The 26587-nt window shown below is 40.0% G+C and overlaps 1 protein-coding gene across 1 annotated transcript in view; it reads left to right on the top strand.

Moving 5' to 3' along the window:
* The window catches only part of T265_12850 (hypothetical protein), a gene marked incomplete at both ends in the record, with an annotated part of 58044 nt that overhangs the window by 12645 nt on the left and 18812 nt on the right, over positions 1-26587 (top strand). Inside the window, one exon of the mRNA XM_009165885.1 lies at positions 20938-21284. Within this exon, the coding sequence (XP_009164149.1) occupies positions 20938-21284 (347 nt within the window). The remainder of the gene's footprint in view (positions 1-20937; positions 21285-26587) is intronic.

Genomic DNA, 26587 nt, shown 5'->3' with positions numbered 1-26587 from the left:
CGAACAGACCAACAACCAAACAGCGCACCCGAGCTACCTACATTCCACAACATCGCTGATGGATCTGCCCCTGGTTTCAACTCAAAAATGGCTGTCTCCATCATCATATGCACTTAGTTCCTTAATCACTGGGTGCCTCAGCAGTCGCAAATTTTATCTGTGTGTACTTTTCAACTTTCACTTATTGGGCGAAAACCCCACTTGGAAACCCCACTTGACCATCTGAGCGGTTTATTGTTAAATTTGCATGTTTTTTAGGATGACCAAAAATTTAGAGGGCTTAATAAACAATTTTTTGAGTAAACGACCGATCGGTTTGCCCAGAATGTATATGCATGTATAATAACGAGGTATTCCCTTTCGGTTTCCATTTTGGTTGATTACTTGCATAGGCTTTCACTGCCCATGATCGTCTGGTATTGTCAACTATGGTAACTTATTAACTCCATCAGTAGTCGAATTAGTATTGCATTCTGCATGGGTTTAATCACACTGAAAAGAATATACAAGATGAATTATTCATTAGTCTCCTTTGCTGAACAGATCCTACTTGAGTTGGCCACCGAGAGGGGTTTCTTCTGGACAGGTAGTAAAAAATGTTTTCTTTTGAGAACCTACGTTCTATCACGCTAGTTTCGCCCAGGTAGCAACCGTAAGTTTAATCGAAAAGGCTCAGTTTCAAAGTTTGCTTGCTAGCTTGTCCGCAGTCATCAGCTATTGACCCTCTGCAGTAGTAAACGGTACTGGCCATACGTTTGCGTAACCGCCCAGATTTATGCCTTTCGTTCGAAGCAGACATGTCTGATTTTGACTTAATTTCATTAGCGTCTATGCGTTAGTCCGGTCCCTAGTTGAGTACGCGTTTGCTCCTACTTTCTTGACTTCATTTCATCCGTTGTCTAAAAGTGCATTCAGGGCACAGAGTAGTAAACGTACTGGCCATGCGTTTGCGTAACCGCCCAGATTTATGCCTTTCGTTCGAAGCAGACATGTCTGATTTTGACTTAATTTCATTAGCGTCTATGCGTTAGTCCGGTCCCTAGTTGAGTACGCGTTTGCTCCTACTTTCTTGACTTCATTTCATCCGTTGTCTAAAAGTGCATTCAGGGCACAGAAGCGGAACTTTCGTTCAGTGGAGCAAAACAAGTCATTAGTTCATTAAGCTTTTGCCTGCCGTCTGCATACAATGCACAAAAACAGATTAACCTTGGTCAATATATCAGGAACCACTGATGTCCAGTCTGCTGCGCAAATTCGCGGAAAAGGTGACATTTCGAAATGAAATATTTACGAGGTTTAGAGCTTGCAAGACTATGTCCCTTTGCATTATGTAAAGTCTCCCTGGATTTTCGGTAGATATACTGAGCAAATACCCCCTGTATATGATGGACACTAATCAGGAAGCGAAGTTTGTGAATTTAAGACTGGTCAGATGTGTGCTGCTACTTTCGGGAGATATTACTTCCGCAGTGGTTTATCTGGAGAAGAATATGCTCACCAAGCATTCTGTTTGTTCAACAAATGTCAATATATTTAGACTTCCAAATGAGTTTCCTCTGGACATCATTTTTCTCAAAAATCCCCCCCAGAGGGGGAATTTTTCTTTTGTTTCCCGAAGTGAGAAACAAGGGTTGATACAAAGTAAATCCATTCTTTTTCGCGCGGCCTCAGCGCGGCTCTCAGCTTACCATACCCATCATGCAGTGTTGCTTGCTTCGTGCACCATACGCACGCGGGCAGCTACTACTGGTAAGTTAAAAAGTCAGAATTAGAGTGAGGTGAAAACTCTGGTTGACTTAACTTGACAAAAAGGGCACGCATATTCCGGTGATTTGGGCACACGTAGGAAATAGCGCTAAATTGTCACAGACTTGGGTAAACGAACGTTGGCATGTGCTTTTTTGGTGGACAGCCAGAAATGTTTTTCGTCAGCCGTGTACTTTGAAGCACACTACTCCTAATGTTTAATTGTCACTGTGTGTTAATGCAGTCTACATGTTTGATTGTACCTGTCAATGAATTTATTTGATCCACAGTCTTAGCGTTTTTCACTTAGAAGAATTCCTAATTATAGTGGCTTATTTGTTTATTTCTCAATCGAAACTTTAAAGGTCAGAATCACAGTCCTTCCTGGAAGTTGCAATAGCCAGCTGGTTTCCAAGCCCACAATATAAGCAAATGTCAAGTGACGTGGAAGCTTAAAAGGAGGCTAGATAATTCACTTGATAATTTTTTGACAGTACTTGCTGATTCATATCAAGGTATGCGCTTACAGATGTAATAAGTCAATTTGCAAAGTGACCTACAAAAAAGCAAGCAGGCTGAGTCCAACATGAAGTTTGCAGGAACTCGTTGGTTGATCATCTGATTCAGACATAAAATCTAATAGATTTGGCACCTTCTGTTTTTCTCAAACTAATACAATTGAATAAAATAGACAGAGGATTTATTCGCTTAAAATGGTTTCTTTGAAGGACTTCTCAAAGAACAGGATAAACAGCACTTATTGAAAGGTAGTATGCTTTAAGGTTAGCGACTGAATAGGAACGCCGTAACACAATTGTTTGTTCCAAGCAATTAAACGTGATTCGGTGAATGCCTTGAACTTTAATAGTAATAATAAGAATAAAAATAATCGTACTTGAACTGAAATAGGAAGAAACCGTTCAAACAAGATTGATGAAGATACAGACTTATCAGATGCATAACAGATACCTGATTTTCAAACTCTGAAGTGACGAGTACATTTTTTCACTACTGGTGAGTTAGGAAAACTCGATTTGAGTGCTCTTCCGTTTGGCGTGGACTCACCAGGACAATGACACGGGTGTAGCAGGAGGAACGTTCAAAGGAGCGTAATGTAAACATGAATTCCATGAGTACTTGTCTGAGGTCGTTCAGGCAAAAGTTAATGATAGAAAAACTCTACATCCGCTCAGATCAGATTCCTGGTCATTTAAGGCTAGCTTGAGCAATTCAGTCGACAGCTGTCTTTAAACGCCCTAGGTTTAAGTTGCCTTGTCCACATTTTTTCTTTCTTTGACCTCTGAACTGCGGTTACCAGTATTTGCCTTTCGGTCTAATGCTCAACCACGATGTGTATCCGAATGTTGGATTGAAACTAACAGAGATGCTTAAATTATTTTTTTTGGTTTTTGGCGGTTGTTTACGTTGCAAACATTCGCCGTATACACTAGCTGCATTTTTGTTTGGCCGGCTTACACAGGGGACCGGGGCAACATTGCCCTAAATAGTAAAGGTAAAAAACCTATATTACTGTGGGCAAAGGGAACATACAGCTTTTGTGTTGCGGTTCACTGAATTCAAACACAAACATTACAAAGCATGTCTGGATTGTGGTTTTTGGTAAATATCGCAACTTGGTACTCCCAGAAAACCCCGGTCAACAAATATATTCGAATGTCCATCCTACTAGGACGCTAAGCAACCCAGGTTTTGTCGGCAAAAATTGACTGCATGGTGTTTTCTCTGGCGCATCCGAGAAAATCAGTGTTACTGCAATACTGCACGTAAAAATTCGTTATACCGTGTTTCTGAGCTCTCTAATCCATAATTATGAACAAAAATAACGAGTTAAACAGTTTAGTTATGTCCAGGAGGCGTATATTCAGACAGCAATCAGATTAACTGCATTAAGATGAATAAAGGCCACCTATGAAACCGACTTGGGATGAATTGGTTAGTCATTTCCCACAATTTGATCTGCCATATAGAACTATGCCAGACATTGTCCGAGATTGAAATTTCATCTTGCCGGATGTTATCAGTACCTCAATACATTAAAACTTATCGGTTTGGGGGAGGAGTTGTAAGGAGTGATTAAGAATTAAATTACACGCTGACTCTACCGTAGCTTTTGCTCCAAATTATTATTATAAAAGGCTTACCACAATTATTAGATGCCAGTGACAAGGTGACAGCAAATCATGGATGATTCTGGTAAAGACGTATAGAATTACATTGATCACCACTTCCAGAGAAGTGGCTAATCCCAAGAGAGAGTAGTGTATTCGACAAAATAACATAAGCTAGCTCTTTACTCACTCCCATCCCAACATCTAGAATCTTACCAGTAGATCATTGTGAGCACAGACGCAAAATACCCAGCGATGTGCCGCTTCTGATGTATATATATATATATATATATATATATATATAAAAGGGGCGGGATCGTAACCACTTTGTGTGGCTAAATCAGTCGTTCGCATGATCAAAGCTGATGTGGTGCTAATGGGCGATAACCTGTTTCATTTACCCTATGCATACGCACTCGTGAAACGCCCGGTTAGGAAAATAAATAAATAAATACATCGCATACACCTCATTGAGCAGAACACCACAAGAAAATACATTTGGAAACGTCCCTGAACTTTTGTTCTATCCCATTTGAATGGTGGTTTTTGAATAGACGAGTCATTTATTCGCAGTTAGGTGGGGGACCACATACTCTAGTTGGAAATTTCGAAGGACCTTACACGGCTCCAACATATCAATCCACGTTGCAATAACCGGGCAATGATTAGCAAAGTGTGACCCTCTTAACTTTAGAAACAGTCAATTCCCTACCCGGCGCGTCTGGTGCGTAAGCCCGAAGGACATGTTCTACCTAGAGAACGCTTGATTGTCATACATCTTGATCACAGTCTTATCTTGCAAATAGGTTTTTGTACTCACATTCGTCTGACTCTGCTCTCAAGTAGGCACACATTAACCATAATGTTTACTGAAGTCTGGGAACGGCGGTTAACTGACGTTCACCTGAAGAACGAAGAGTGGGACGTTCAGCAGTTTTCCTGCTCCCTGTGATTAGTTTCATATAAATGAAAATACCATAATATCTATAATATTGCTCTAAATGAGACGCGATTACAAACTCAGCTGATCCTGTATGGGTATTTCTTATCACAGAAACTTTTATATCACTGAATTCACAGTAGTGATTATCGCCTAGTGGTACTTCAAGGAGGTTGAGAATTTCCAAACGAGGTTTTATCCTGTAAGAGAAGTCATTCTTTGATAAAAATTCAAGAAGCACTGTACAGTTGTTTTTCATCATTAATTACAATCGTTAGAACTGCCCATCACGAGAAAATCCGGGAAATATCGGATCGACAGCCTTCCGGCTAGCAGTTGGAATCTGAAACGTTCTGCCATGGGCGAATAAGCAGCATTTAGATCATAACACCATTCATTAATCAATCGATCAGTCAATCAATCAAAGTTCCAGCCGAAAGGTCGCAACAATTGTGGTGCTGATGATCCCCACTGGGAATAAAACAGCTGTACAGTTCCTCTCGGTAGAACACCGTAGACTGACTCCAATCATAGGGTGTAAACTCAACTGAAAATATGTTATCTGTTTTAAATTGGAACTCTACATTTTAATAACTTTTCCCAACTTAAAATCACTGTGAATCTTTTGCTTTTTAGTAACGGCTTTTTTATTGAAGTTATCAGTCATTTTCCAGCCAGATTAACAATGCTGACCAAATGTAGCTTTTAGTCGAAAAAGTGTCGATGCGATGCAAACTCTGCCACTAATCAAAGTCCAATCCAGCCATTACTCAGGAAGGTTGTCTAAACCGCTGCAGTGCAGTGGATACTGAAATCCAGGTGTTACAATGTCTTAGAGTGCGTGGTGAGGCAAACAACAGAATCATTCAGACGGGTGGGCACGATCTCTCCTAGATGAAGCGTTCCGTTAGCTTTCGTAATAAGGGTACCGGAGACGTCACGAACTACAATATCTGCATCTTAGCTATACTACTAACAAAGTATCTCTAAATTAGGAATTGCTGCACTAACTCTGCTGGACTTAGTTTCTTCCCCCTTACATATTTCGATATTTATAACACAAGCGGAAGAGTTGATGCTCAGCTACAGTGAGCGAGCATTCACGACAGCATTTTATTCTCCAAACGTAAACGTGCACTGATCTGCTCATCCGCTTGTTGCATTATGGCTGTCTCTGCAAACTCTGCTCCTTGAGCGCTGGAACACCTGTGATCTTCCACACTGTCGACTCCTAATATATTCCAGACGTTGAACCAGTTATGTCCATTGATTTCATTTTTTGTTGTCCTAAAACACATTCTATACGAAAGCCAGCATATTTTTATCTCCGCCTGCTAAGCAATTCCCGCGGATATCTGCTCAGCTCATAAGGTTGGGAGGTCAAGAGGAAGACCAAACAGAAGATGTGGGGATCATGCACCTGACTAATTTTGTGCAACAAAAATTACCGTCAGACGTAGCAGTAGTTGTTGCCAAAAACCGTGTGAGATAACCAAGAAATCGTAAACTCATTGGTGTTTCAGACGCATTTCTCACACGTTGTACTCGTCAAGTGACGTAGTTTCAAAGCAAATTAATCACCGCAGACCAGAGGGAGCCAAGATCCCTTATTTTGTTTGCTTCGCGCAGCCCAAACTGGCTTTCTGAGTAAAACAGTGACCCAGCTGCTTTGGAAATCAACGACAGCTGAAGGATATCAAAATTAGGCCAGGGAGTTTTGAACCGCATTTCACACTAGATAAAATATTTTGAATGCAACTGCCGCCTCTGCTTGGTGACGCTCCAAACACGGTGCCGTTGTTGATTCGCTTTGGAAGAACACTGAATCTATGTGCACTGTTCCTTGGATCACAAAAACATACTTTTAAAAGCAGTATTCCAGATGAATCCCCACGGTTGCTTGTAGTATGTGACACTAAGTAAGACCCATTCAGTATGACCGAACCGGACACCGCTTATGGTCCTGGCTACCTGCGAAACCATTTTTGCAGAATTTGTCCCTAAAGATATTAAAGCTAGTCCAAAACATTAGTGCATGTTGTATTTCTTTGGACAGCATTTGTAAGTAACGAGATTTTTTACCGTAGGTGTGTATCGACGTGTAAGGCAATCTAATCTAAAACTTCGACCGGACAGAAGCTTCTGATGAACGATTTTGATATAGAAAGCCAATGTGTTATTTGTCACACGTACACGAAACTCCTCATTGTATTTCACGCAATGCAACGCACCGTATCACAGACGTAATATTCCAAGTTTTGCAAGCGGATATGTGAATAGCAGGTAAGTTACGGGCAAGTATGCGCGAAGGTCATTTGAGTGACTGACTTGGTAAAACTTTTTCTACATCACGCAACACTCGCATAAATCACTAGTCAGGCAATTGCACATGGCGCGGTTAGGGTTGAATAAACTTCAAAGTTGCGAACAAATTTTGTGGAGTCGCCGGTACTTGCAAACGGCTGTGAGGAGCAGATGCGCGGACCATGGGATCTGAAATAACAGATTAGAAGTTTGCATGCGTACGGAAAACGGGAATTTCATCGAGGGAGCACTGGTGAGAAAATCAATAACGTGAGCAGTGAGGGACAGAGAAATCGCAACAGAGTGAATATCAGCCGGATGACCTAGTCATTTTGATCAAAAACATATAAAGAACTAAACATCAATGTTCTCCGTAACCGGATTCATTTGACAGGCAAGCTAGTGGCGACCAGACATTTCATTTAAAGTCAGACAGCTAGTGGACGTCGCCTCCCTTAGAATTAATAGACTTTTATGGTATCACTTTTTAGTATTCAAGGCTTCCAATTTATTGGTACAATATTCGACATGTGTCGAGGTTAGGAGATATTTTTGGGTGGTGCTTCATTGAAGTCGAATGCAGAGCACTCAGAAATGACCTCATCATGATGCAGAAGCAATATTTTTGGTGTTAGAGGTCTCGTGATACTGTGCTCTTGTTTGATGAGTTTGGTGTAAAACCATGTGTCATAAGAACTGAATAGTTAAGAATATGGAATGATGTTTTGACAAACAGGGCTCAAAACTTATTTGTGATTTTTTATCCCGAGTCACAAAAACTTCTCATACATAAAGACGGGGATAATGTCTCTAAACACTTTATGTGTGGAGATTATAAAATTTATCAACTCTACGAACTGCTGAGTTGGAATGCAAAGCAACAAATTGGCGATCCATCCCTTCAACATCTGAGTACGCCTTTTCGTGTAATAAACACGCTTTTTAGTGACCACATAATGTGGTGCACCACTTGGTCACAGGTGTCCTACCTATCTAAAGCTGAATAATCTGCTTTTCAAGCGAATCCGGTTTTATAAACGGAGAGTGACTAATCCTGTCGTAAATTGTGATCCCGGTCACCTCGACAATTGACCGAAACTGATGAATGTGACCGTAAATACTTGAATCCGAGCTCCGATGATCCTGTCCTTGTAGGACTTTATTAATTTATTCGAATGCGATGGCCTGTACACTGTCACGTGATAAACTGAGAGGTAAAGGAATCATCTACAGAAACAGGCAGTATGCGGCTGTTCATCAAAAAATGGACTAACGTCATACTACTGTTGTGTTGGTCCTATTTGTCTGGTTTTGTAATTACTACTTCCAGTCCATTTGACCCAATTTCGCTGTAGCATATTTGGCATGGTGGGCTGACTTCATTGACTTGCTATTGTGATTTCTGTCAAACTGGTTTCTTCCTCCTTGACAGCCTAGTTCATTTCTAAATTTGAGTTTGTTTGTATATTTTTATACACATATATAGAACATTGACAGCTATGGTACACCCATTAGATGTTATAAATTATTATTCAATCGATGAAGATACTTCCCTAAAAATAAGTGGACAATGGATGCTGTATTAAATGTTTATAAACCGATTTCATGAACGTGACGTCAAATTTTTCATTCTGTCTGAAGTGGCTTCTGCAACTTGATTACATACACTGGCGAAACACGGTTTAATGAGCTGTAAGCAGCCAGTGCTAACACATCTAGCACCAAATATGATCAACTGACACATACGTAATATTATGTAACAACAAATACTTACGAAAATGCCGTTAACCATTTGTCATAACATATGTAAGATAAATAACAGGCCAGTATTGCAATAACGTATTCCGTTGTCTGCCCGAATGCTTAAGATCGAGGCAAACCGTTCGCGTTTTAGCAAGAATCCTGCTTTGTAAATGGCGTCTCATGACGAACGTGCATAGTTAACCCTACTTCAGTAAAACAAGAATGAGACCAAATCAAATGGTTTCCCTGTGCGTGAAATCTTGTCTAAATGGATTGATCTTCTTGGCTCTGCGTGATCCACGGTCATTTACCCATGTCACAAGATCTCAAATCTATTATTTACGCACGCCTGAAATTTCTCAAACTTGATTCATTTGTTTTTGTTTTACGTGGACTCATTTTGTTGAATTGCATCAGTTTAAGCGCATAAAAGTGATGGGTGTGGTTCTGATACCACCGCTGAGAAAAATGTCCTGTTTAAATCGCGAGCTTGCAGAAAGTTTGGCGCTTTGCTATGATGTTATTACTACTTCGTCCTATTCTGTCTCTAACTGGAGGCCGAGCATGATTTACTGGTTGCACATAACTTATCCTATCGAATCAAGTTTGGGGATGCAATTTTTCATACAATTTTTTCGTAGAATAAATTCCGTAATTCTGTTAAGAAGGTAGTGGGAATAAGGCAAGTTTGGAAACTTTAGGTTGAAATTCACAAGGCGCAAGCAAAAAGAACAGGCTTGGAGCGATCCAAACCATAAAACACTCAATGAATTTTTACCTCCACAACAAAGGTTTGTACTCTGTGTTGTTCGGTACTTAAAACATAAGATATGAAAAACGAGCTTCAGAGACCGATCGCCCTATTATTCACTATCCGTTATTTGGCGGAATTTGTCGGACATATTTAGTCAGCTGAGAGTATGGTTTCCATAGCTCATTTGGCTAGCTTGGTGGGCTCTTTTCTTGAACAGGAATAGTCATTAGTTGAAGTAGCCTCTGTCCAAAAGCAGATATTGGGTGTTATGCAAGAAGAGTCTGTGTTCAAGTTGCAGTTTTTTTCGTTGTACTCCGCACACCCCTTAGAGATTGAAAAGTTCCGTGTCACTTATGTTTTGCTCGCGTCTGTTACGAATGAAAATCGCTCTCTCCAGTAACAGAGGTTAAGCAGATGGGATATCCTTTGACTAGCGAGCTCTTTCAATTCATCGGGAGCCTTAGTAGTCTAAAACCTCAATGAACTTCGGGACATCACCCTGTCGTACTGACCCTCGTTCGCAAGCATAAACTAGGTGGATCGTCAGGTTGAAAATTAAGATTCTCTTATGAAAAGCAGTCTGAATTCTTCTCAACTAGACCAAGTTAGTCTAAATGATAGAACTCTTGGGAAGATCTGTAAACCTCTGAAGATTGTCTATCTACTGGACAGGCCAGACGACGAAACCCGAGTACCATTAACTCACTCGGTTTCTTTACGTCTTACTGTGACAGGTTGGGCGTCCATGGCAACGCAGGCGAGAACGACGTTGTCTTGGGACTGATGAGTACAAAACGTAGCGGTGTGGTATATTGAGTTGCATTAACCAGCCAATAAATGATTTGCTTCAAGTTCTCATCCAGCAGAACTATGCAACTAACGTATTTTAAGTCAAACGTCCATGTTCGCGGAGTCATTCGATAACCAACTAGGCTCTCTTATAATTCACCAGTTGATTTCGCTGATGATTATCTGAACCTGAGAAGTATCAAGAGCGAAACACAGACACCAACAGCTAGGAGGTTTTCCACAGTGCCTCATGATACACTGAACTACGTGCGGTATAACAGTCAGCATGTTTTACCTCGGCAAAATGTAAGGATCGGCAAGTATTTTTCAATTTTCATGGTCAGGTATGTAAACACTTGCACAGCCCATTTCAGGAAGTAAAAGCTGCGGATTTAGACTGAGTGTAACTTTTGTTATTGAAAAAAAAACGTTGCGAAAGCGGGGTGCGATCGTTGTTGAGAATCAGGAGAATACCGAAGACGGCTTTGGTTTATCAGGTTAAAGAAAATAACTTATGAGGTAGCTCGTAAAAATCCTAAAGTACCGGATTTAGAGTACAGTTACAAACCAGTGTTCGTCTGAGATATTTAGTTCTTCAAATGAGTGGTGCTTCAGCTACCTCCGTTTTACTTGGATGTTCATGGTTAGATCCAGGGTTTGAGATGATGAATGGTTTAGCATCTGTTTCAAACTGTCCGCCCATCACTTCATCTAATCCAATGATCTTCGGGAAACTCCTCATTTGCGTCGCCAAGCGAATTCCGTCTGAGGTTCAAATGTCTTTGACGTCATTTATCTAAAGTTAGAAAGTTCGGAAGATCACCAGGTTTCGAAGTCTGCTCTGTTTTTGCACCATTTCCGCTTGGTGTGATGTACTGTGTTCCTTGAAAGACCCTGTCACATCCTCCCGGAACACGCCAAGGTCATTTATTGCGAGTGGTTTCTGCCACGTTTCTGGACATACTAATCTTCCCCAGTTATCGTAAAGGAAATGTTGTTTCGGGTAAACCAGCTGGTTTACAATGTGGCGTTCATCTAACCTACCCACTGGTCTTTTCGAGCATCAAATATTTTAGGTGAATAACTAAAGCTGTTAATAGAGGAGAATGTCGGTAGCTCAGGTGGCGTAGATGGTCGTTGGCTTGTTCGCTGAGCTTTGTTTCGGGTAAACCAGCTGGTTTACAATGTGGCGTTCATCTAACCTACCCACTGGTCTTTTGGAGCATCAAACATTTTAGGTGAATAACTAAAGCTGTTAATGTGCAATCAACCGATTGAACTTCCGAAAGCACCCTTTGTTTTTTCAGGCACACCGTACAATAGTTGTGCCCTTTGAAAAACTATTATTTGGTCCGGCGGCAAGGTGAAGTTTTAGCCTAACTCGTGAAGGCATGTAATATGTACCAGTTGCGTTTCTAGAATCAACATCTTCAATCTGTAAACCCATCATGTTATTTATCAAAACGGACTTAACAGATAACTCGTGTATTCGCCTCTTCCAGACGTTCAAGCAAACCATTTGCCAAATATTATTAGGATCTTATGTCGCGATGTGCTTTTGAAAACTCGTTGAAGTTCTCCATTGAATTCGTTCACTACGACTGGATTCAAGGCCGACATTGGTCAGTAGCTTCGACAAATACACTCATTTTCATATCAATCCGGTTTAAGCGAGAAACTCAACTGCTTCTCTCGTTTATGATATGTAGCTTGTTGTCAAAAACAACGTTACAATGTTACAGGGTTCACCTACACGCACCACTAAATACCTTCAAGTTATAGCGGTTCAGCCAGGAATATGCTAATAACACGATTACTCAAGGCAACTTCAACAATTGGGACACTTGGGTTGCCCATCAGTGAGAGAGTTAGGAAGAAGCAAATGCTCCAGAAACCGGGTTCTCTATGCCAGAGCTAGATGTTCGAGTCTCTGAAAGGCGGATGGATGACCTCTTGAATGGAAACATAAAGGAAAATACAGATATCTGAACAGTTTCTGCCTCGTAAAGAGAACATCGAATTGTGATCTGAACTCTCCAGCCACTGGTCAGGTAGAGGATGCGTCGCGTAGCATAAATGAGGACAAATGTAGAAGATGTCAACAGATAACCAAATGGAACCTGCAGAATTACGTAGCACCTACATTATGATGACTGTTGGATTCTGAATATGGTTTCCTCCGCTCTATTTGCCCGGGTATGTGCCATATTCTGACAGTTGTTTCATTGGTCAGGGTCTGGTCAGCTTTTTGTATGAATAACGAGAGAAAGCCTGACACCCTCTTCAAACTTGAACATGGATAAAACACCAAAAGAGGACAAAGAATTATATGGAAAGCTGGAGTTTTTTGACATTTTAGTTGCTTTTATCAGTCAAGAAGGCACGACATCAAACACGTATAAAGCAACAAGGAGAAAAAGCGATTAGCGCATAGTTTTACTGCCAGATGAGTGGGGAAAGTCTACGGTCTACAGTAAACTGTTTACACACCGAAGGATGTCTGTTTTCAATCAAGACTGCTCCAATACCAAAGGCCACTAATTCAGGAGCCTGCTATGCTATGAGGACTTTCAGCGTCCAGGTAAAAGTTCTTGATTAAAGCAATACTTCCTACCTTCTGAAAATGGAAGGCATTTTGGAACTTTGCATCTATATAAGTACTAACTTCAGCTATCAACCTTTCGTGAAAAATTAGTCACTCTATTGTGTACTGCTACGCCTGTCTCAAAGATGCTGCGGGTGTCGAAATCATCACCGATGAGATTTTGAGTTCTCTTGACCTATGCCTAACCGATTTTTCAAGAAATGAGCTTACTCTCTCTCTCTCTCAAATTTCGGTACCTTTTAGACACATGCTAAACTAATATAGTCACAGTGGGCGTTTGCACAAGCTAAATCTCAAGGGTTATTGGAATCCGCGGCCACCCGCTAAGAAAAGATAGTCGGTCACGAGAAGCTGTAGTAATGCGGTTAGTTCTATCTCCTAAGGGACAAGGAGTCGTTCGTCCTTTGTTAACGGAGCCCATATCCAGAGTTCACTTTTTGACTGTCTCACCGAACGGTGACCTCCAAATGTTTACAAGATGCTCAATTTTCAAAGCGAATGGAACAGAAGTATAGGGCTTATCGGTTTTCGGTATGATTTGGTTCCACTTACCTAGCAAATTCTCCGCTGTTCGACAGGAAAGCAAAACTCCCAGGTGCATCTCGTTTATAAAATTGAATATCCATCCTCTCCTTGAACGCGTCCTCCAGGACTTTCCTGGATACTCATTGACTGTCGCTCAAATCCAAGCAAATGCTGCAAAGCGACTCTACAAAGTCCCTAATAAATCTCACTTTGCAAGAGACACAAAGCGGATTCACAAGAAGAAAACCTACTACTCGCACGCCTTATCACCAGTAGTATCACCGTTACACTAATAGAACTTGAATATGAGTCGTCACTCGAGGAGCCAGTCAAAACTTAACCACCTTATGTAAACTTCGTAACAAAAATGAGTGGCACTGCCACGCGCCTGAGTATGGACCAATTGACACATGAGACAAGACGCTTTATTTGTTAATTATTAGCCGTTGTTTGTTGTGGGTTCGAATCTTCCTGGAGATTCATGATATGCGCAACGCTGATGGATAGCCATGGGGATGAAATAGCCCCGCAATACTTCTCGGCCCGGGCTGATATCAATCACAGGCCAAAATCTCCATTCAAATCACACCAATTCCTCATGCTCGCAGAAGTACATGTGGCAAATAATATCAGGCATTTCAGCTATCCATTTCACGAGAAGTGACTCTTTGTTTCACGTTTACTTTAAAAAACACTTTGATAACCAATAATCTTTTGTTTGAACTCAAAATAAATGTTACCTTATTTGTTTCACCGCAAAAGTGAAATTCATAGTTAGATTGCGTAATTAATGAGCGAAATCATGAAGTTCTTTTATCGTTGTTGAACAGCGCAATTACAGAATACTGCAGGAGTGTGAGAAGTAATTTGGAAATCACTGAAACAGTGCAATTTCACACCTATTGATTCGATCCTTGTTTAATCAGACAAGTGTTGAGTGAATCACAGAACGCAAATAAAAATTGTCAACGAGAATAAAGTGATATAAGGCGATGTGTAGATGTGTGATAGAGCCATTTTTCTGTAAGACGTGCTGTCCACTGTTTTATACAAAGCAACATACGGAACTCTTCCAGGAAATTGGAATGGTTCAAGATGGATAGCCTCCTAATTCAAACGTATATATTCCCACTTTGATGAAACAAAATGTACGTTAATTAACCTTCAGTCTGGTAAGACCGTATGTATGTACACCCTTATTTCAAAGCTAACAACTGTACAGATCGGCAGGACAGGATCAGATCTGTTTGAATGTCGACAAAAGCTCGAATTCCATATGCGGCAATGAGGACTCGAATGATGTTGTTAGATGAACGGAGTGACACATCAACCCCTACCGATGTTGGAGGCACTCGCGCACCTGAGAATTTAGTCAATTGCTCAGTTTATTGGTTTGCTAGGTACCTCAATCATGTGTGTCTTTGGTAACAGCGGAAGTGTTGTGACACAAGAATCGGTGATTAGCCCTTGGAGCTATCCTCAACAACTGTTAAAATTGATCAGGCTGGACATCAAGGAACAGCAAAGCTTTTGACATAACACTGCACCTGATATTCACAAGGTGATTGGTACACAAACGGCTTTATACTAAGTACTTAGGGCGTGCATGATTCTTCAAAACTTTCAGCCGCAAGGGTTTCCCACTATTTTGCTGAGATTCATCGGGAGAGTGCTTGGAAATCGGCCGACAGGGACCTATCTTTCACCTGAGATCTTGAATCCCATAATACATATGATTTTATAGAGGAAAATGTTGATAGCTCAGGTAGAGTAGATGGTCGTTGGCTTGTTCGCTCAGCTGGGCAATTTGATTGCAAACGTTTCATCACCAACAGAGGTGACATCATCAGTGCGCTATTGGGGAGCGTAGTGGCGTGCAGCGGTGGGTTAGTGGTTGTGACAACCACTGCTGATGTCACCTCGAGTGGTGATGAGACGTTTGCAATCAAATTGCCCAGCTCAGCGAACAAGCCAACGACCACGTATGATCCTTCTATACCTTTGTAAGATAGCATGAAGTTAAGGTGGGTCAAATGTGAATGTCGGTCAAGGTTATATCTACATGATCGGTCTTTTGTCGGGTTTTTTAAAGAGATATCTATTTTTGCGTAGGATATTTTGTAAGTTTCATTCTGATCACCTTTGTTTACAACACGGTGACAAATATTGTGCAGTAACGTGTAAACCTCCGTATGACCCTCCTAAACCGGATGACAAGTTTTTTTATGTTTAGTGACGTCTTGTTCTATCCGTGACCACCTCTCTTTTTGTTCGTTGGGTAAAGTGACATCATCCTTGAAAGTATTCTTCCCAAGTTCTGCAAGCACTAACACATCAGCAGAAACATAACTCCATATTTTAAAAGTCGTGACTACCTGTCTGTTGTGAAGTTGCTCGGGCAATCCGTAAACAGCTGGAACGAAATGTTCCCCTTAAGAATACTCAAATGGTGGTTTGAGTAAATACCATGTTTGATTTAACAAACGAATGATCTCTGAGTTAAGTACTGTCTAAACATCCATTCCAACCGTATGATCATTTATTTACTCTCGCTCCTTTGAAATATGGCCATGGTACAGTAGGTTATAAACATGAAGTTCTTAGATGCCCATTTCTAGAAACGAAAAAGACGTCTTTCCCTCACTTTGGTAGCCCTTATGAATAGTTTTAAAGTAAACAGCCCTATCCATCCAATATGTTTACGTTATTGTTGTCCAATGATACCAAACATGCCGCCTACTTTGCCGCGCAGCGCTGAAAATTTGGTTGCTTTCACCTAAGAAGCTCAACCAGCGCTTGTTTGACTTTCATACCCTACCATGACAATAAACTTGTAGCAATCCGTATTTTGTTTTCAATCCCATGAATGTCTTTGTTTTGACGGAATTCAAATCAAGGTCGGCAGCCGCCATTTTCATTCAGATTCCACCCACATTTGTTTATGTGAATGAACTCAGACGTATGCAAACAAAATCCACACTCCACGGCAGCTACACTGCTAGCTCCCCGATGAGTGAATTTTGAGGGAGGAATCGCCAATAAGCAGAATTTCCTTAGACAACAAAAGATACACTTTCAGATGTAGAGTCCCCTGTAAAGTAATATTTACACAGCTCTCGTGATTCTAACTGAGCAATAGGCACAGTTTGATATGACAAGATGACAGAAAACTTGCGAATGATCCTACCATTCAAACTTTACTACTCATTTTATTTCAATAGCTCTAACTGTGCTACTGATACCAAAATGAACCAGTGCGATAGATGAACCTCCGAGAAAAGCAACTTCCTTAGAATTAGCCAAATTTTAAGATTAATAGTGTGTTCACCATAGAACCTTTGTGTGCTTGATTGCCCTACCAAAATAAGACTTAATGTGAAGCCATTAGGCTCTAGGCCGTCATCGTAGGTTTGGGACAGACTAAGTAAAACAAGGTCAAGAAATTTCGAAGGCTCAGTTTTAGCGGGATGTTAGGTCACCTAGTCGACAGTTGACAACATTTGATCCACGTCGGTATTGTCAATCGGGTAACGGTGAAGTCGCCTACCTTCACGTCATTAGAATAGTACTCTTAATCTGGGTTCCGATGAATAAACTGAGCTTTCCTTCTCTCAAATTTAATCGCAACACAAACACCCAAACTGGTTTCAAGCTCATCACAACTAGATGGTACTTTAAAGGGACATTTAAATGGACTTTAAGTGTATTTATAAAAGTCATACGCGTATTATACAACATCAAGCAATAGGAGCTGGCGTATACTCACGCCCCAGTAGTATGCCACTAACCGATTTGATTATAGTGAATGTCCTTGAAAACTGCTCCATCATCTGTGTCAGGCTATCAAAGATATGTAGACGATTGTGACAAGTGTTCTTATCTCTCTGGCCTTTACTTACTATCCAGATGTATGACATATTATCCAGCCACTTTATCATTTTAGTCACAGAAACGAATGGAAAAAAATTCAAGGTCATTTCCTGAATAATTTTCAACTGTGTGTTCTACTTAGAGCCGCTTCACATAACTGTTCTACCGAGACAATACGTGCCCATAGTGAATGATTTTTTCTTGATTCGGGTCATTTAATCAAAACTGAGATGTTTCGCTGTGAGTGGCAATGAATCCTCATTTGTTGGAAAATGGCCGATGGGTCTTAAATACAAATCTCTGTGTAAATGCAAGCCTGCAATACACTGTGGCACAAGACCAATAAAGCTTTCGATTCGTAATGGTAATATCGATCTGACAATCTGCGTGTAGGTGTTTAGTTACGTGGAATAATGCGCATCCAATACGGCTGGGTTCTCACCAGACCAGACAAGCAAACCGCCAGGCCTATTACTCCCAACAAATGCGAATTTTGCAATTCATTTTGTACATCAAATTCAGCTGCTTTTCCCCTACTTTGAATAAGGATAACTGGAAACTGGTCCACCAGGTTTCAAAGTCGAGTCCAGAGTTGATAGCGAAAATACTATGAATCAGGTCATTTTTACCTGAAGACTACTTAAAGACCACACGTTAACTTGTAACCAAGAGACTTTCCAAGGCGGGATCATTTGCCTGTAATAACCAAAATCTACCGTAAACACCCCCTGCGAAGAGGTCAAGCCCTCTCTCACTGATACACCCTTGTGAAAGATCGATAAGGGTGCATTGCAATCGAAGTGCAGGAGCTCATCTAAATGGGTAGTATGTTAAGGCTAACTAAGCCGGCTTGAAGGGAGACTATCAAAGGATATCATAGGAGCCTGTTGTCTCTCCTAAGTTGTAGTGTTCTATATCTCAGAGACGTTGAAGTAACAGCAAATATTGATAAAGTTTAGGGGCTACGTTTGCCTGAGTGTTGTGATTAATCATATCGCAACACATATGGGGGACACTTAATGAGGCTTTTTGGCAGTGGTTGAACAGAGGCTGCTGAGATGTTTGTCCAGCTTCGAAATTAGCTTGCAGATGTTTGGCCATTACCCGAGGTTCATCATCAGTACACCGTTTGACGAAAATTCGACGGTCAACTGATCAACTACCTGTAAATTCACCCGACGAATTTCGGTGGCGTTTTGTGTCTCCGTCACTTTACCGGAAATTTAATGCTCGAAAACAACATGCAAAATTTTTTGCTCCAAAGTGAGTCGAATTTTTATCTTTCGTCCTCAAAAAAGTTGCCAGCCATAAGGCTAACATATCTACCCAGGATGCGCTTCTGCTAACCTTTGTCGTTCTGAAGGCAACAAAGACAGAAAACTGGCTAAATGGATCTAGAGGATTTCCTTTTGAATCACCTTGACTGATAGCGACGTTTTGTGTTAATGATACATGTATTCAGTAGTCTATTCCAAGTGAACCGTGGAGGCTTTGTGGAGCCCAGTGAATGTTTGATTCACAATGGAAAAATAGATGTCACGTGCGCTCATCAGCTGATGCGATTTGACCTCTATTTCACAGTTTTCTCAATGTTGGCGCACGGTAATATTTTATCTCCTCAGTGTATCATCCATCTCACGACTCTCAAGAGATGTTCATCCACTGGATATCATCCACTGTGGATATCAAAGCACACGGAGGAACGTTACATGCCAATAGACAAGACATGATGACCATTCTCCCGCACAATGGTGCCACTGAATTAATGGTATTCGAGCGCTGATAATCTTAGATAACGATGGCTTGCCAGGCAGTTAGCCCGCATGAAGAAAATGAGAAAAAAAACCCTCGCCCTCGAAACTAGTTGATGACTGACGAAAAGCAAAATTCGGTTCTTGGGGGGGGACGCCTTACGTCCACCTAAGGCTATCGTTCAGGTGTTTGCGATAAAGACTGTATCAAACTGACACTTGTATGCATATATGTATGTATGTATGTATGTTGTATGTATGTATGTATGTATGTATGTATGTATGTATGTATGTATGTATGTATGTATGTATGTATGTATGTATGTATGTAATGTAGTATGTATGTATGTATGTATGTATGTATGTATGTATGTATGTATGTATGTATGTATGTATGTATGTATGTATGTATGTATGTATGTATGTATGTATGTATGTATGTATGTATGTATGTATGTATGTATGTATGTATGTATGTATGTATGTATGTATGTATGTATGTATGTATGTATGTATGTATGTATGTATGTATGTATGTATGTATGTATGTATGTATGTATGTATGTATGTATGTATGTATGTATGTATGTATGTATGTATGTATGTATGTATGTATGTATGTATGTATGTATGTATGTATGTATGTATGTATGTATGTATGTATGTATGTATGTATGTATGTATGTATGTATGTATGTATGTATGTATGTATGTATGTATGTATGTATGTATGTATGTATGTATGTATGTATGTATGTATGTATGTATGTATGTATGTATGTATGTATGTATGTATGTATGTATGTATGTATGTATGTATGTATGTATGTATGTATGTATGTATGTATGTATGTATGTATGTATGTATGTATGTATGTATGTATGTATGTATGTATGTATGTATGTATGTATGTATGTATGTATGTATGTATGTATGTATGTATGTATGTATGTATGTATGTATGTATGTATGTATGTATGTATGTATGTATGTATGTATGTATGTATGTATGTATGTATGTATGTATGTATGTATGTATGTATGTATGTATGTATGTATGTATGTATGTATGTATGTATGTATGTATGTATGTATGTATGTATGTATGTATGTATGTATGTATGTATGTATGTATGTATGTATGTATGTATGTATGTATGTATGTATGTATGTATGTATGTATGTATGTATGTATGTATGTATGTATGTATGTATGTATGTATGTATGTATGTATGTATGTATGTATGTATGTATGTATGTATGTATGTATGTATGTATGTATGTATGTATGTATGTATGTATGTATGTATGTATGTATGTATGTATGTATGTATGTATGTATGTATGTATGTATGTATGTATGTATGTATGTATGTATGTATGTATGTATGTATGTATGTATGTATGTATGTATGTATGTATGTATGTATGTATGTATGTATGTATGTATGTATGTATGTATGTATGTATGTATGTATGTATGTATGTATGTATGTATGTATGTATGTATGTATGTATGTATGTATGTATGTATGTATGTATGTATGTATGTATGTATGTATGCTACAGTCAACAAAGACTGTACATTCAGCAGCATTGCCATTACTCATAAAGGGGCGGCGTGAAAAATCATTTTGAATGTCGTAGAAATTGTCAACTTGTTAGTCATCAAAAGCAGTTTCGTATCATCTCACTACAGATAGAAGCACCATCAACAGATAACAAAAGGAATTACACGAAAAGACATTCTGTGCATTTCATTTTTGTCTTTGTCCCAAGTTTCAGATCCGAATACACTCCAACAAGCATCAACTTCCGTTGATCTGGAACATCGTGGGTGTTCTGGTGGAAGAATTAATCCAGATTATGCTCAGTCTCGAACGGGCACATATAGCCAGTTTTCGAAGCCCGATTTCCCAGCTGCTACCATTCGTTCTCGCTCCAGCCCAACCATCACTGCAACAACGGTGTTCCCCTTGGAAACACAGTCCGACTATATGACGGCGGTCTGGCATTTGGATGGAGCGGAAAACTACCAGACATGTTCTTTGGAATATGCAAATCAACCTGAAGCTTGTCTAAGGAGTCCAAAGAAAACGGACGAAAACTTTGCGGCCCCGTTTTTGGTAAGCGTTCATCTGATTTTTTCCTAATACCGGCCGTCATAAACAGGTCTAATTAGGTCGACTTTACTCATCTTGGTTAATTCCCGAAGCCCTACAATCAAGTAGTATGTCTGAGTGTTGCAAAATTGTGCTTTTTATTGATTGTTGCCCTATTATCTACGCTATGATATTGGTTTGCAAAGCAAGTCGCATACTGCCGATATATTCGACCAAACTGCCAAGTTCGGCGAGTAGACTGATGATCAACAATTTTACTGTGATCGTAAAAACTAAGAACCCTCCTACTTTACAGAACCTACACGTTATTAGCCAATGCCCCGGTTTCGGATGTTAGAAAAATATCGTAGGGAATTCGCATATTTAGATTGTATTTTCTAAAACATCCTGAAACAACTTCGTAACTGGTTATTCCGGAAGTAGCAGAAACAAAACAGATAGCTCTTCTTGGTGACTGGCAAGGGGAGTGCATCATTCTGGTGGTGCGTTTTTGGAAAAACTCTGCTTCGTTCTTCTTCTTTCCGGGCCATAGCTATCTCATCTCTTTTAAAAATGAATCAGATCGCTTTATCAATCGTCAGCCTACAAAATGTACAAAACTGAGCTACCGTGTTCAAGAATGTTTGTGATACCGCCAGCAGTAAGGTCGGTTTGTCTCGTGTCGCTACTGTAAAGACCAGAATAACAGAACAGATCAAGCGGCAAGCCATCTGTGAGTATCACACAGATATCACACTTGCGGCTCATTCAACGTAACACTGATGCTGCTGAAAATACCTGAGAGGGTTTCACGTATGAGACAGCCAACACCTGACCACCAATCACAGAGGACATACTCTGACTTTCTGTATAAGGATCAACCAAATATGAATTCGGATACTGCAGATATTAGAGTAAGTTTTACCCTTGTTCAGAGGTAGTTATTTTCCGACTAGATGTGCACCATACTACGGCAAACATCAACAATTGCACAATGCACCTGTCACCAGTTCAAGGTCAGAACACACATCTGTACTACGGTCAAGGGCGCGCGTTTTCAGACACATGAACGCTATGTGTAACCAATGAAGCCTTGTGTGTAGACAGAACTGGCTATAAAAGGATTTACATATAAGTCAGAAAAAGTAATCCCAAAGAGTTGAAAAAAAACTATTCTATCTTCATTTATACTGGTTGGTTTCTTTCGTTTTATGCGGCGCACATGTTATCAACGGTGAAAAACGGTCTGTTGTTCAAAGCTTCAACCGCAGCTTCCGTATGTAATGTGAACAACCATACGTTTCTGCGAGAGCAATCAGCGCGCATTTCAGCCATTCTGTTTGCAACCAAAGATAGCCCTGCATTTGTACGTTACTATCCATATTATTCCAAGGTTCTCCAAGAGCACTCCCTGCCTTCGTTTTGCTTACATGACACCAATCAAGTAATGTCAACCAAGACAATACTTTAGCAATGTCACTAAACTATTGACGTAAATAGTAAGTGAACAGCAAGGGAATTGATCGGAAAGCACCACTTGGGTCCACTTTCGATATGCATAATCAACTACTGGGATCTGAGTTTACAGTACACGAAAAAACAGGCACAATAGCATCATACTAATGTGGCCATCGGTTTGCATGCGCTCACGTCGTCTATTCACCGACGGACTGTCAATTATGTACACTAAGCTTAATCCTTATCTGCATCAGATCATACACTGATTCGTTTCTTTTTTACAGATTTTTCGATCGGAGCAATTAGCTAATGGGTCGCTATAACCCGGCATTACCGGTGTTACCTAATGCAGCTGTCATTCATGATTCGGGGAACCGGATATGAAGTTTGTCAACTGACAGACTGCCTGTTGTTCACTAAGACTCAGCCCTATTGGATTTGAGTGTGGATTAGAAAGAATTAAACTTCCATCTAACTGACAACTGATTTGAAACTGTTCGCCAAATTTGTCGGCTCCTTCAACCCAACATGTATCCCCTAATAACCAGTGTGAATGGGAGCACGATTGGACGTATAATGCTTTCTCCCCCGAAATGAGATAGATAAGATTTGAACATTACTGAAATAAGTTTTTTGCCCTTCAGGGTCGGTTGAAACAATTTACAAATCGGGCTACCTTCATGCTTACCTTCATCTAGTCTAAAAGCATCTAAAATATCTAAACATCTTATAATGTCTGAAAACATTGAGAAATATCACAAACGAGAGATTCAGCTGGTTTCCAGGGGAGTCTCTCACAAAATCGAATTTGTATGCAAATGAGTGTAGTTCGCTAATTTCATGCAATTTGGTTTCCAGTAGAACGTAAGGTTGAAGGAAACCCAGGGACTGCGTCTACTTGACGAGCTCCAAGAAGAGCGAAGCCGGTCATGGGCTGTCAAGGAGTTTTCAGCAACCTTACGAGTAGTGCATTACAGATATACATGTATCGTGATATCTCAAATATTGTAGCAACTGAAACATGAGGCGAACTGGTGCAGCACATTCAGTTGCCTGAAAACACTACAAACGAGAGATTAAGCTGGGTTTCAGATGAGTCTCTCACAAAACCAAATTTGTTTGCAAATGACTACATTCATCTGAAAATTTGTTTTTTTTTCGGCCAGAAGAACGGCTGTTTGGAGATAATCTGGAAATGAATGAATTTGATCGCGCAACCACGTTTATTAGAACAATTTTAAGCGGTCATTGCACTGGTATATTGTGGGTGGTTATTTCGATGATGATTAGATAACCAGGGAGCGATTCAGTCGTAATCAACTAATGGGAGGAATAAGTTGGCACAAACTCGAGGTTCAACATCTCTTATGGTGCTCCTCCACTAAATGTGTTGTAGTGACCTTTGTGAACCACATTCACTTGAAGGGGAGCACGAGTGAGAGATTCGGTTGGGGGTTAGTTCCATCACATTTTGATCTCAGTATCTAAAATGCGTACATTTTTCCAAATGCGATCAATAAGATTCCCAAGCAACTCGTATGGTAAAAAGAAATGTGTTGACAGAGAGTAAATCTGGCCTTGAACTTTTAGAGAGTCTTCACTAACCTTATGGATAGTGTGTTGCGTCAAGAGTGAGCATCTCTAACATGGTTGTATGATTATACTTCTGCTAATTTTGCTCAGCGCTACGCATCCTCAAGCTCACTAAAATTTAGAGTACACCCATCTGGAATATGAACCAGAGGTCTTTGACTATTAGGCCGTCAGTTTTGGTTCACAACATCTGAGTCGTTCAAAATAAAGTGGTGTGCAGGACTTCTTGGTTGAGCCTGTTGATTGTCAGCACAGCGGAAATTATTCGTCCTCTAAAATGTATTTTAGAAATAGTCTGCTGGTTCACAGACTATGATTAGACAAATACTTGAAAGGTTGATTGTAGTTTAATCCTCGTTTCGCTTTTCAACACGTTTATAAACGCACGTCCACAGTTCAAGCTACGTACAGACGCCACTCAGCACACACACAGAGTCAGGGCTGTGCTCTGTCACACAGTGCAACGGACGGTGGCAGAATCAGTATAACAGAGATGATCACTCAGTAAACCACGTGACGTTCATCTCTTGTTTTTTGTACTTGGAGTAAGCTTCAAATGCGTGCAGACCATCAGCGCTAACTCCATGCTTATACTTAGTCGTATAAATACATACCCGGTAGCTTTGAGGTGCGATTATTTTAGTAGTGCTATCAAAGCAGTTTACGGACACTGAAGTGCTCCAGCTTATTCGATAAAACTCTTCCTTTGTCGAATAAAGTTGACTTTAGAATTGTTAGTTATTGTTCACCACACATTACTGTACAGCTGACAGGCGCTGCAAGTGAGTAGCAAATAAAACGTGACCAACAGTCTTCGAAATCACATGCATTCATTATTCTTCTCGTCCTCTTACGATTGAAACTAATTTTCGCTAAACCCCGAGTCCATCTGTTTTTCAATAGAAAACGTAATGATGAATGTTTTTGGTTTTGCCGGCAATTACACATTTTAAGAGCCTCTGGTTGACATGTTCAAGCTTAATCTGCCGTCGTTGTATTCAGAGTATGTGCTTTCCCCAGAGCGACGTTAAACATGTTGCCTAGAGGACGTTTTTAATGCATATTTCAAAAGTATAACTCTTAGAGCAAGCCGGATGTCTCCTAATCCATTAGATTCATACAATTAACTATGCTGATAGCAATAAGAATTGCTTACGTTGTGTACTGATATGATAAAATTAAACAAACTTGCCACCGGCGCACACTTCAAGCATTGATCAAGCATTTGGCACGTGATTGATGTGGTTTGCTTTCACAATCTGGTGTACTTAGTATGTCGTTACTAAGCCATCAGCATCTGTTTCCTCTCAGTCTTTTTAAACTAAAGGATTACTGGTGCGAATGAAGCATCTTTTGACTAAAAACGACGTTTTCCTGATTCCATACCGAAGTAAACAAAGCTACTTTGAAATGGTGTATTAAATTCAGCCGGGAAAAACAAAGCCATATCACGCGGTGAAGAGTTATTATGTACCCTCATCGTTTGCTTGTATGGCGTTGCAGGAATTTGGCAGCCACATTTTACCATAAAGCATACTTTTGTTCCCAATGTCATTATGACCTGGCATCAGATTCGCTAAATTAATTTCACTTGGTAACGCGGTTTTTTGAATAAATTCTTGATGTTAGCCATGCTACCAAAAAGTGATTTGTATGAGACAATAATTTTGTCAGAATAACTTTCACTAAACCATAGATTTAGAGTCAGAAAATCTTAGTGTCTATTGAATATTTGTGTGATGTTCTAAACCACTCATTGTGAGAATATCTACGTTTTATCGATACTGTAACTATGTTGTGCACTATGTTTACCTTTGATTTTTTGTTTAGTTAGGGTTAGTTTACATAAACAAACGCGTCTATTTTACGACCGGCGGGCATTTTAGGAGCCTCTGGTTGACATATTCAAGCAAAATCTGCCATCGTTGTATTTAACTATGTAATGTTTTTCCCACAGCGATGTTACACATGTTGCCCACGGGACGTTTTTAATGCATATTTTAAAGTTATAACTCTTAGAATAAGCCGAATGTCTCTTAATTCATTAGATTCATACAATTAACTATGCTGATAGCAATAAAAATTGCTTACGTTGTGTACTGATATGATAAAATTAAACAAACTTGTCACCGGCGCACACTTCAAGCATTGATCAAGCATTTGGCACATGATTGATGCGGTTTGCTTTCACAATCTGGTGTACTTAGTATGTCGTTACTAAGCCATCAGCATCTGTTTCCTCTCAGTCTTTTTAAACTAAAGGATTACTGGTGCGA

This window comes from Opisthorchis viverrini (genome assembly GCF_000715545.1).
Source record: "Opisthorchis viverrini unplaced genomic scaffold opera_v5_19, whole genome shotgun sequence".
Classification (NCBI taxonomy): Eukaryota; Metazoa; Platyhelminthes; class Trematoda; order Opisthorchiida; family Opisthorchiidae; genus Opisthorchis; species Opisthorchis viverrini.
Note: the sequence above shows the minus strand (reverse complement) of the source record. Positions and strands in the feature narration are given on the sequence as shown.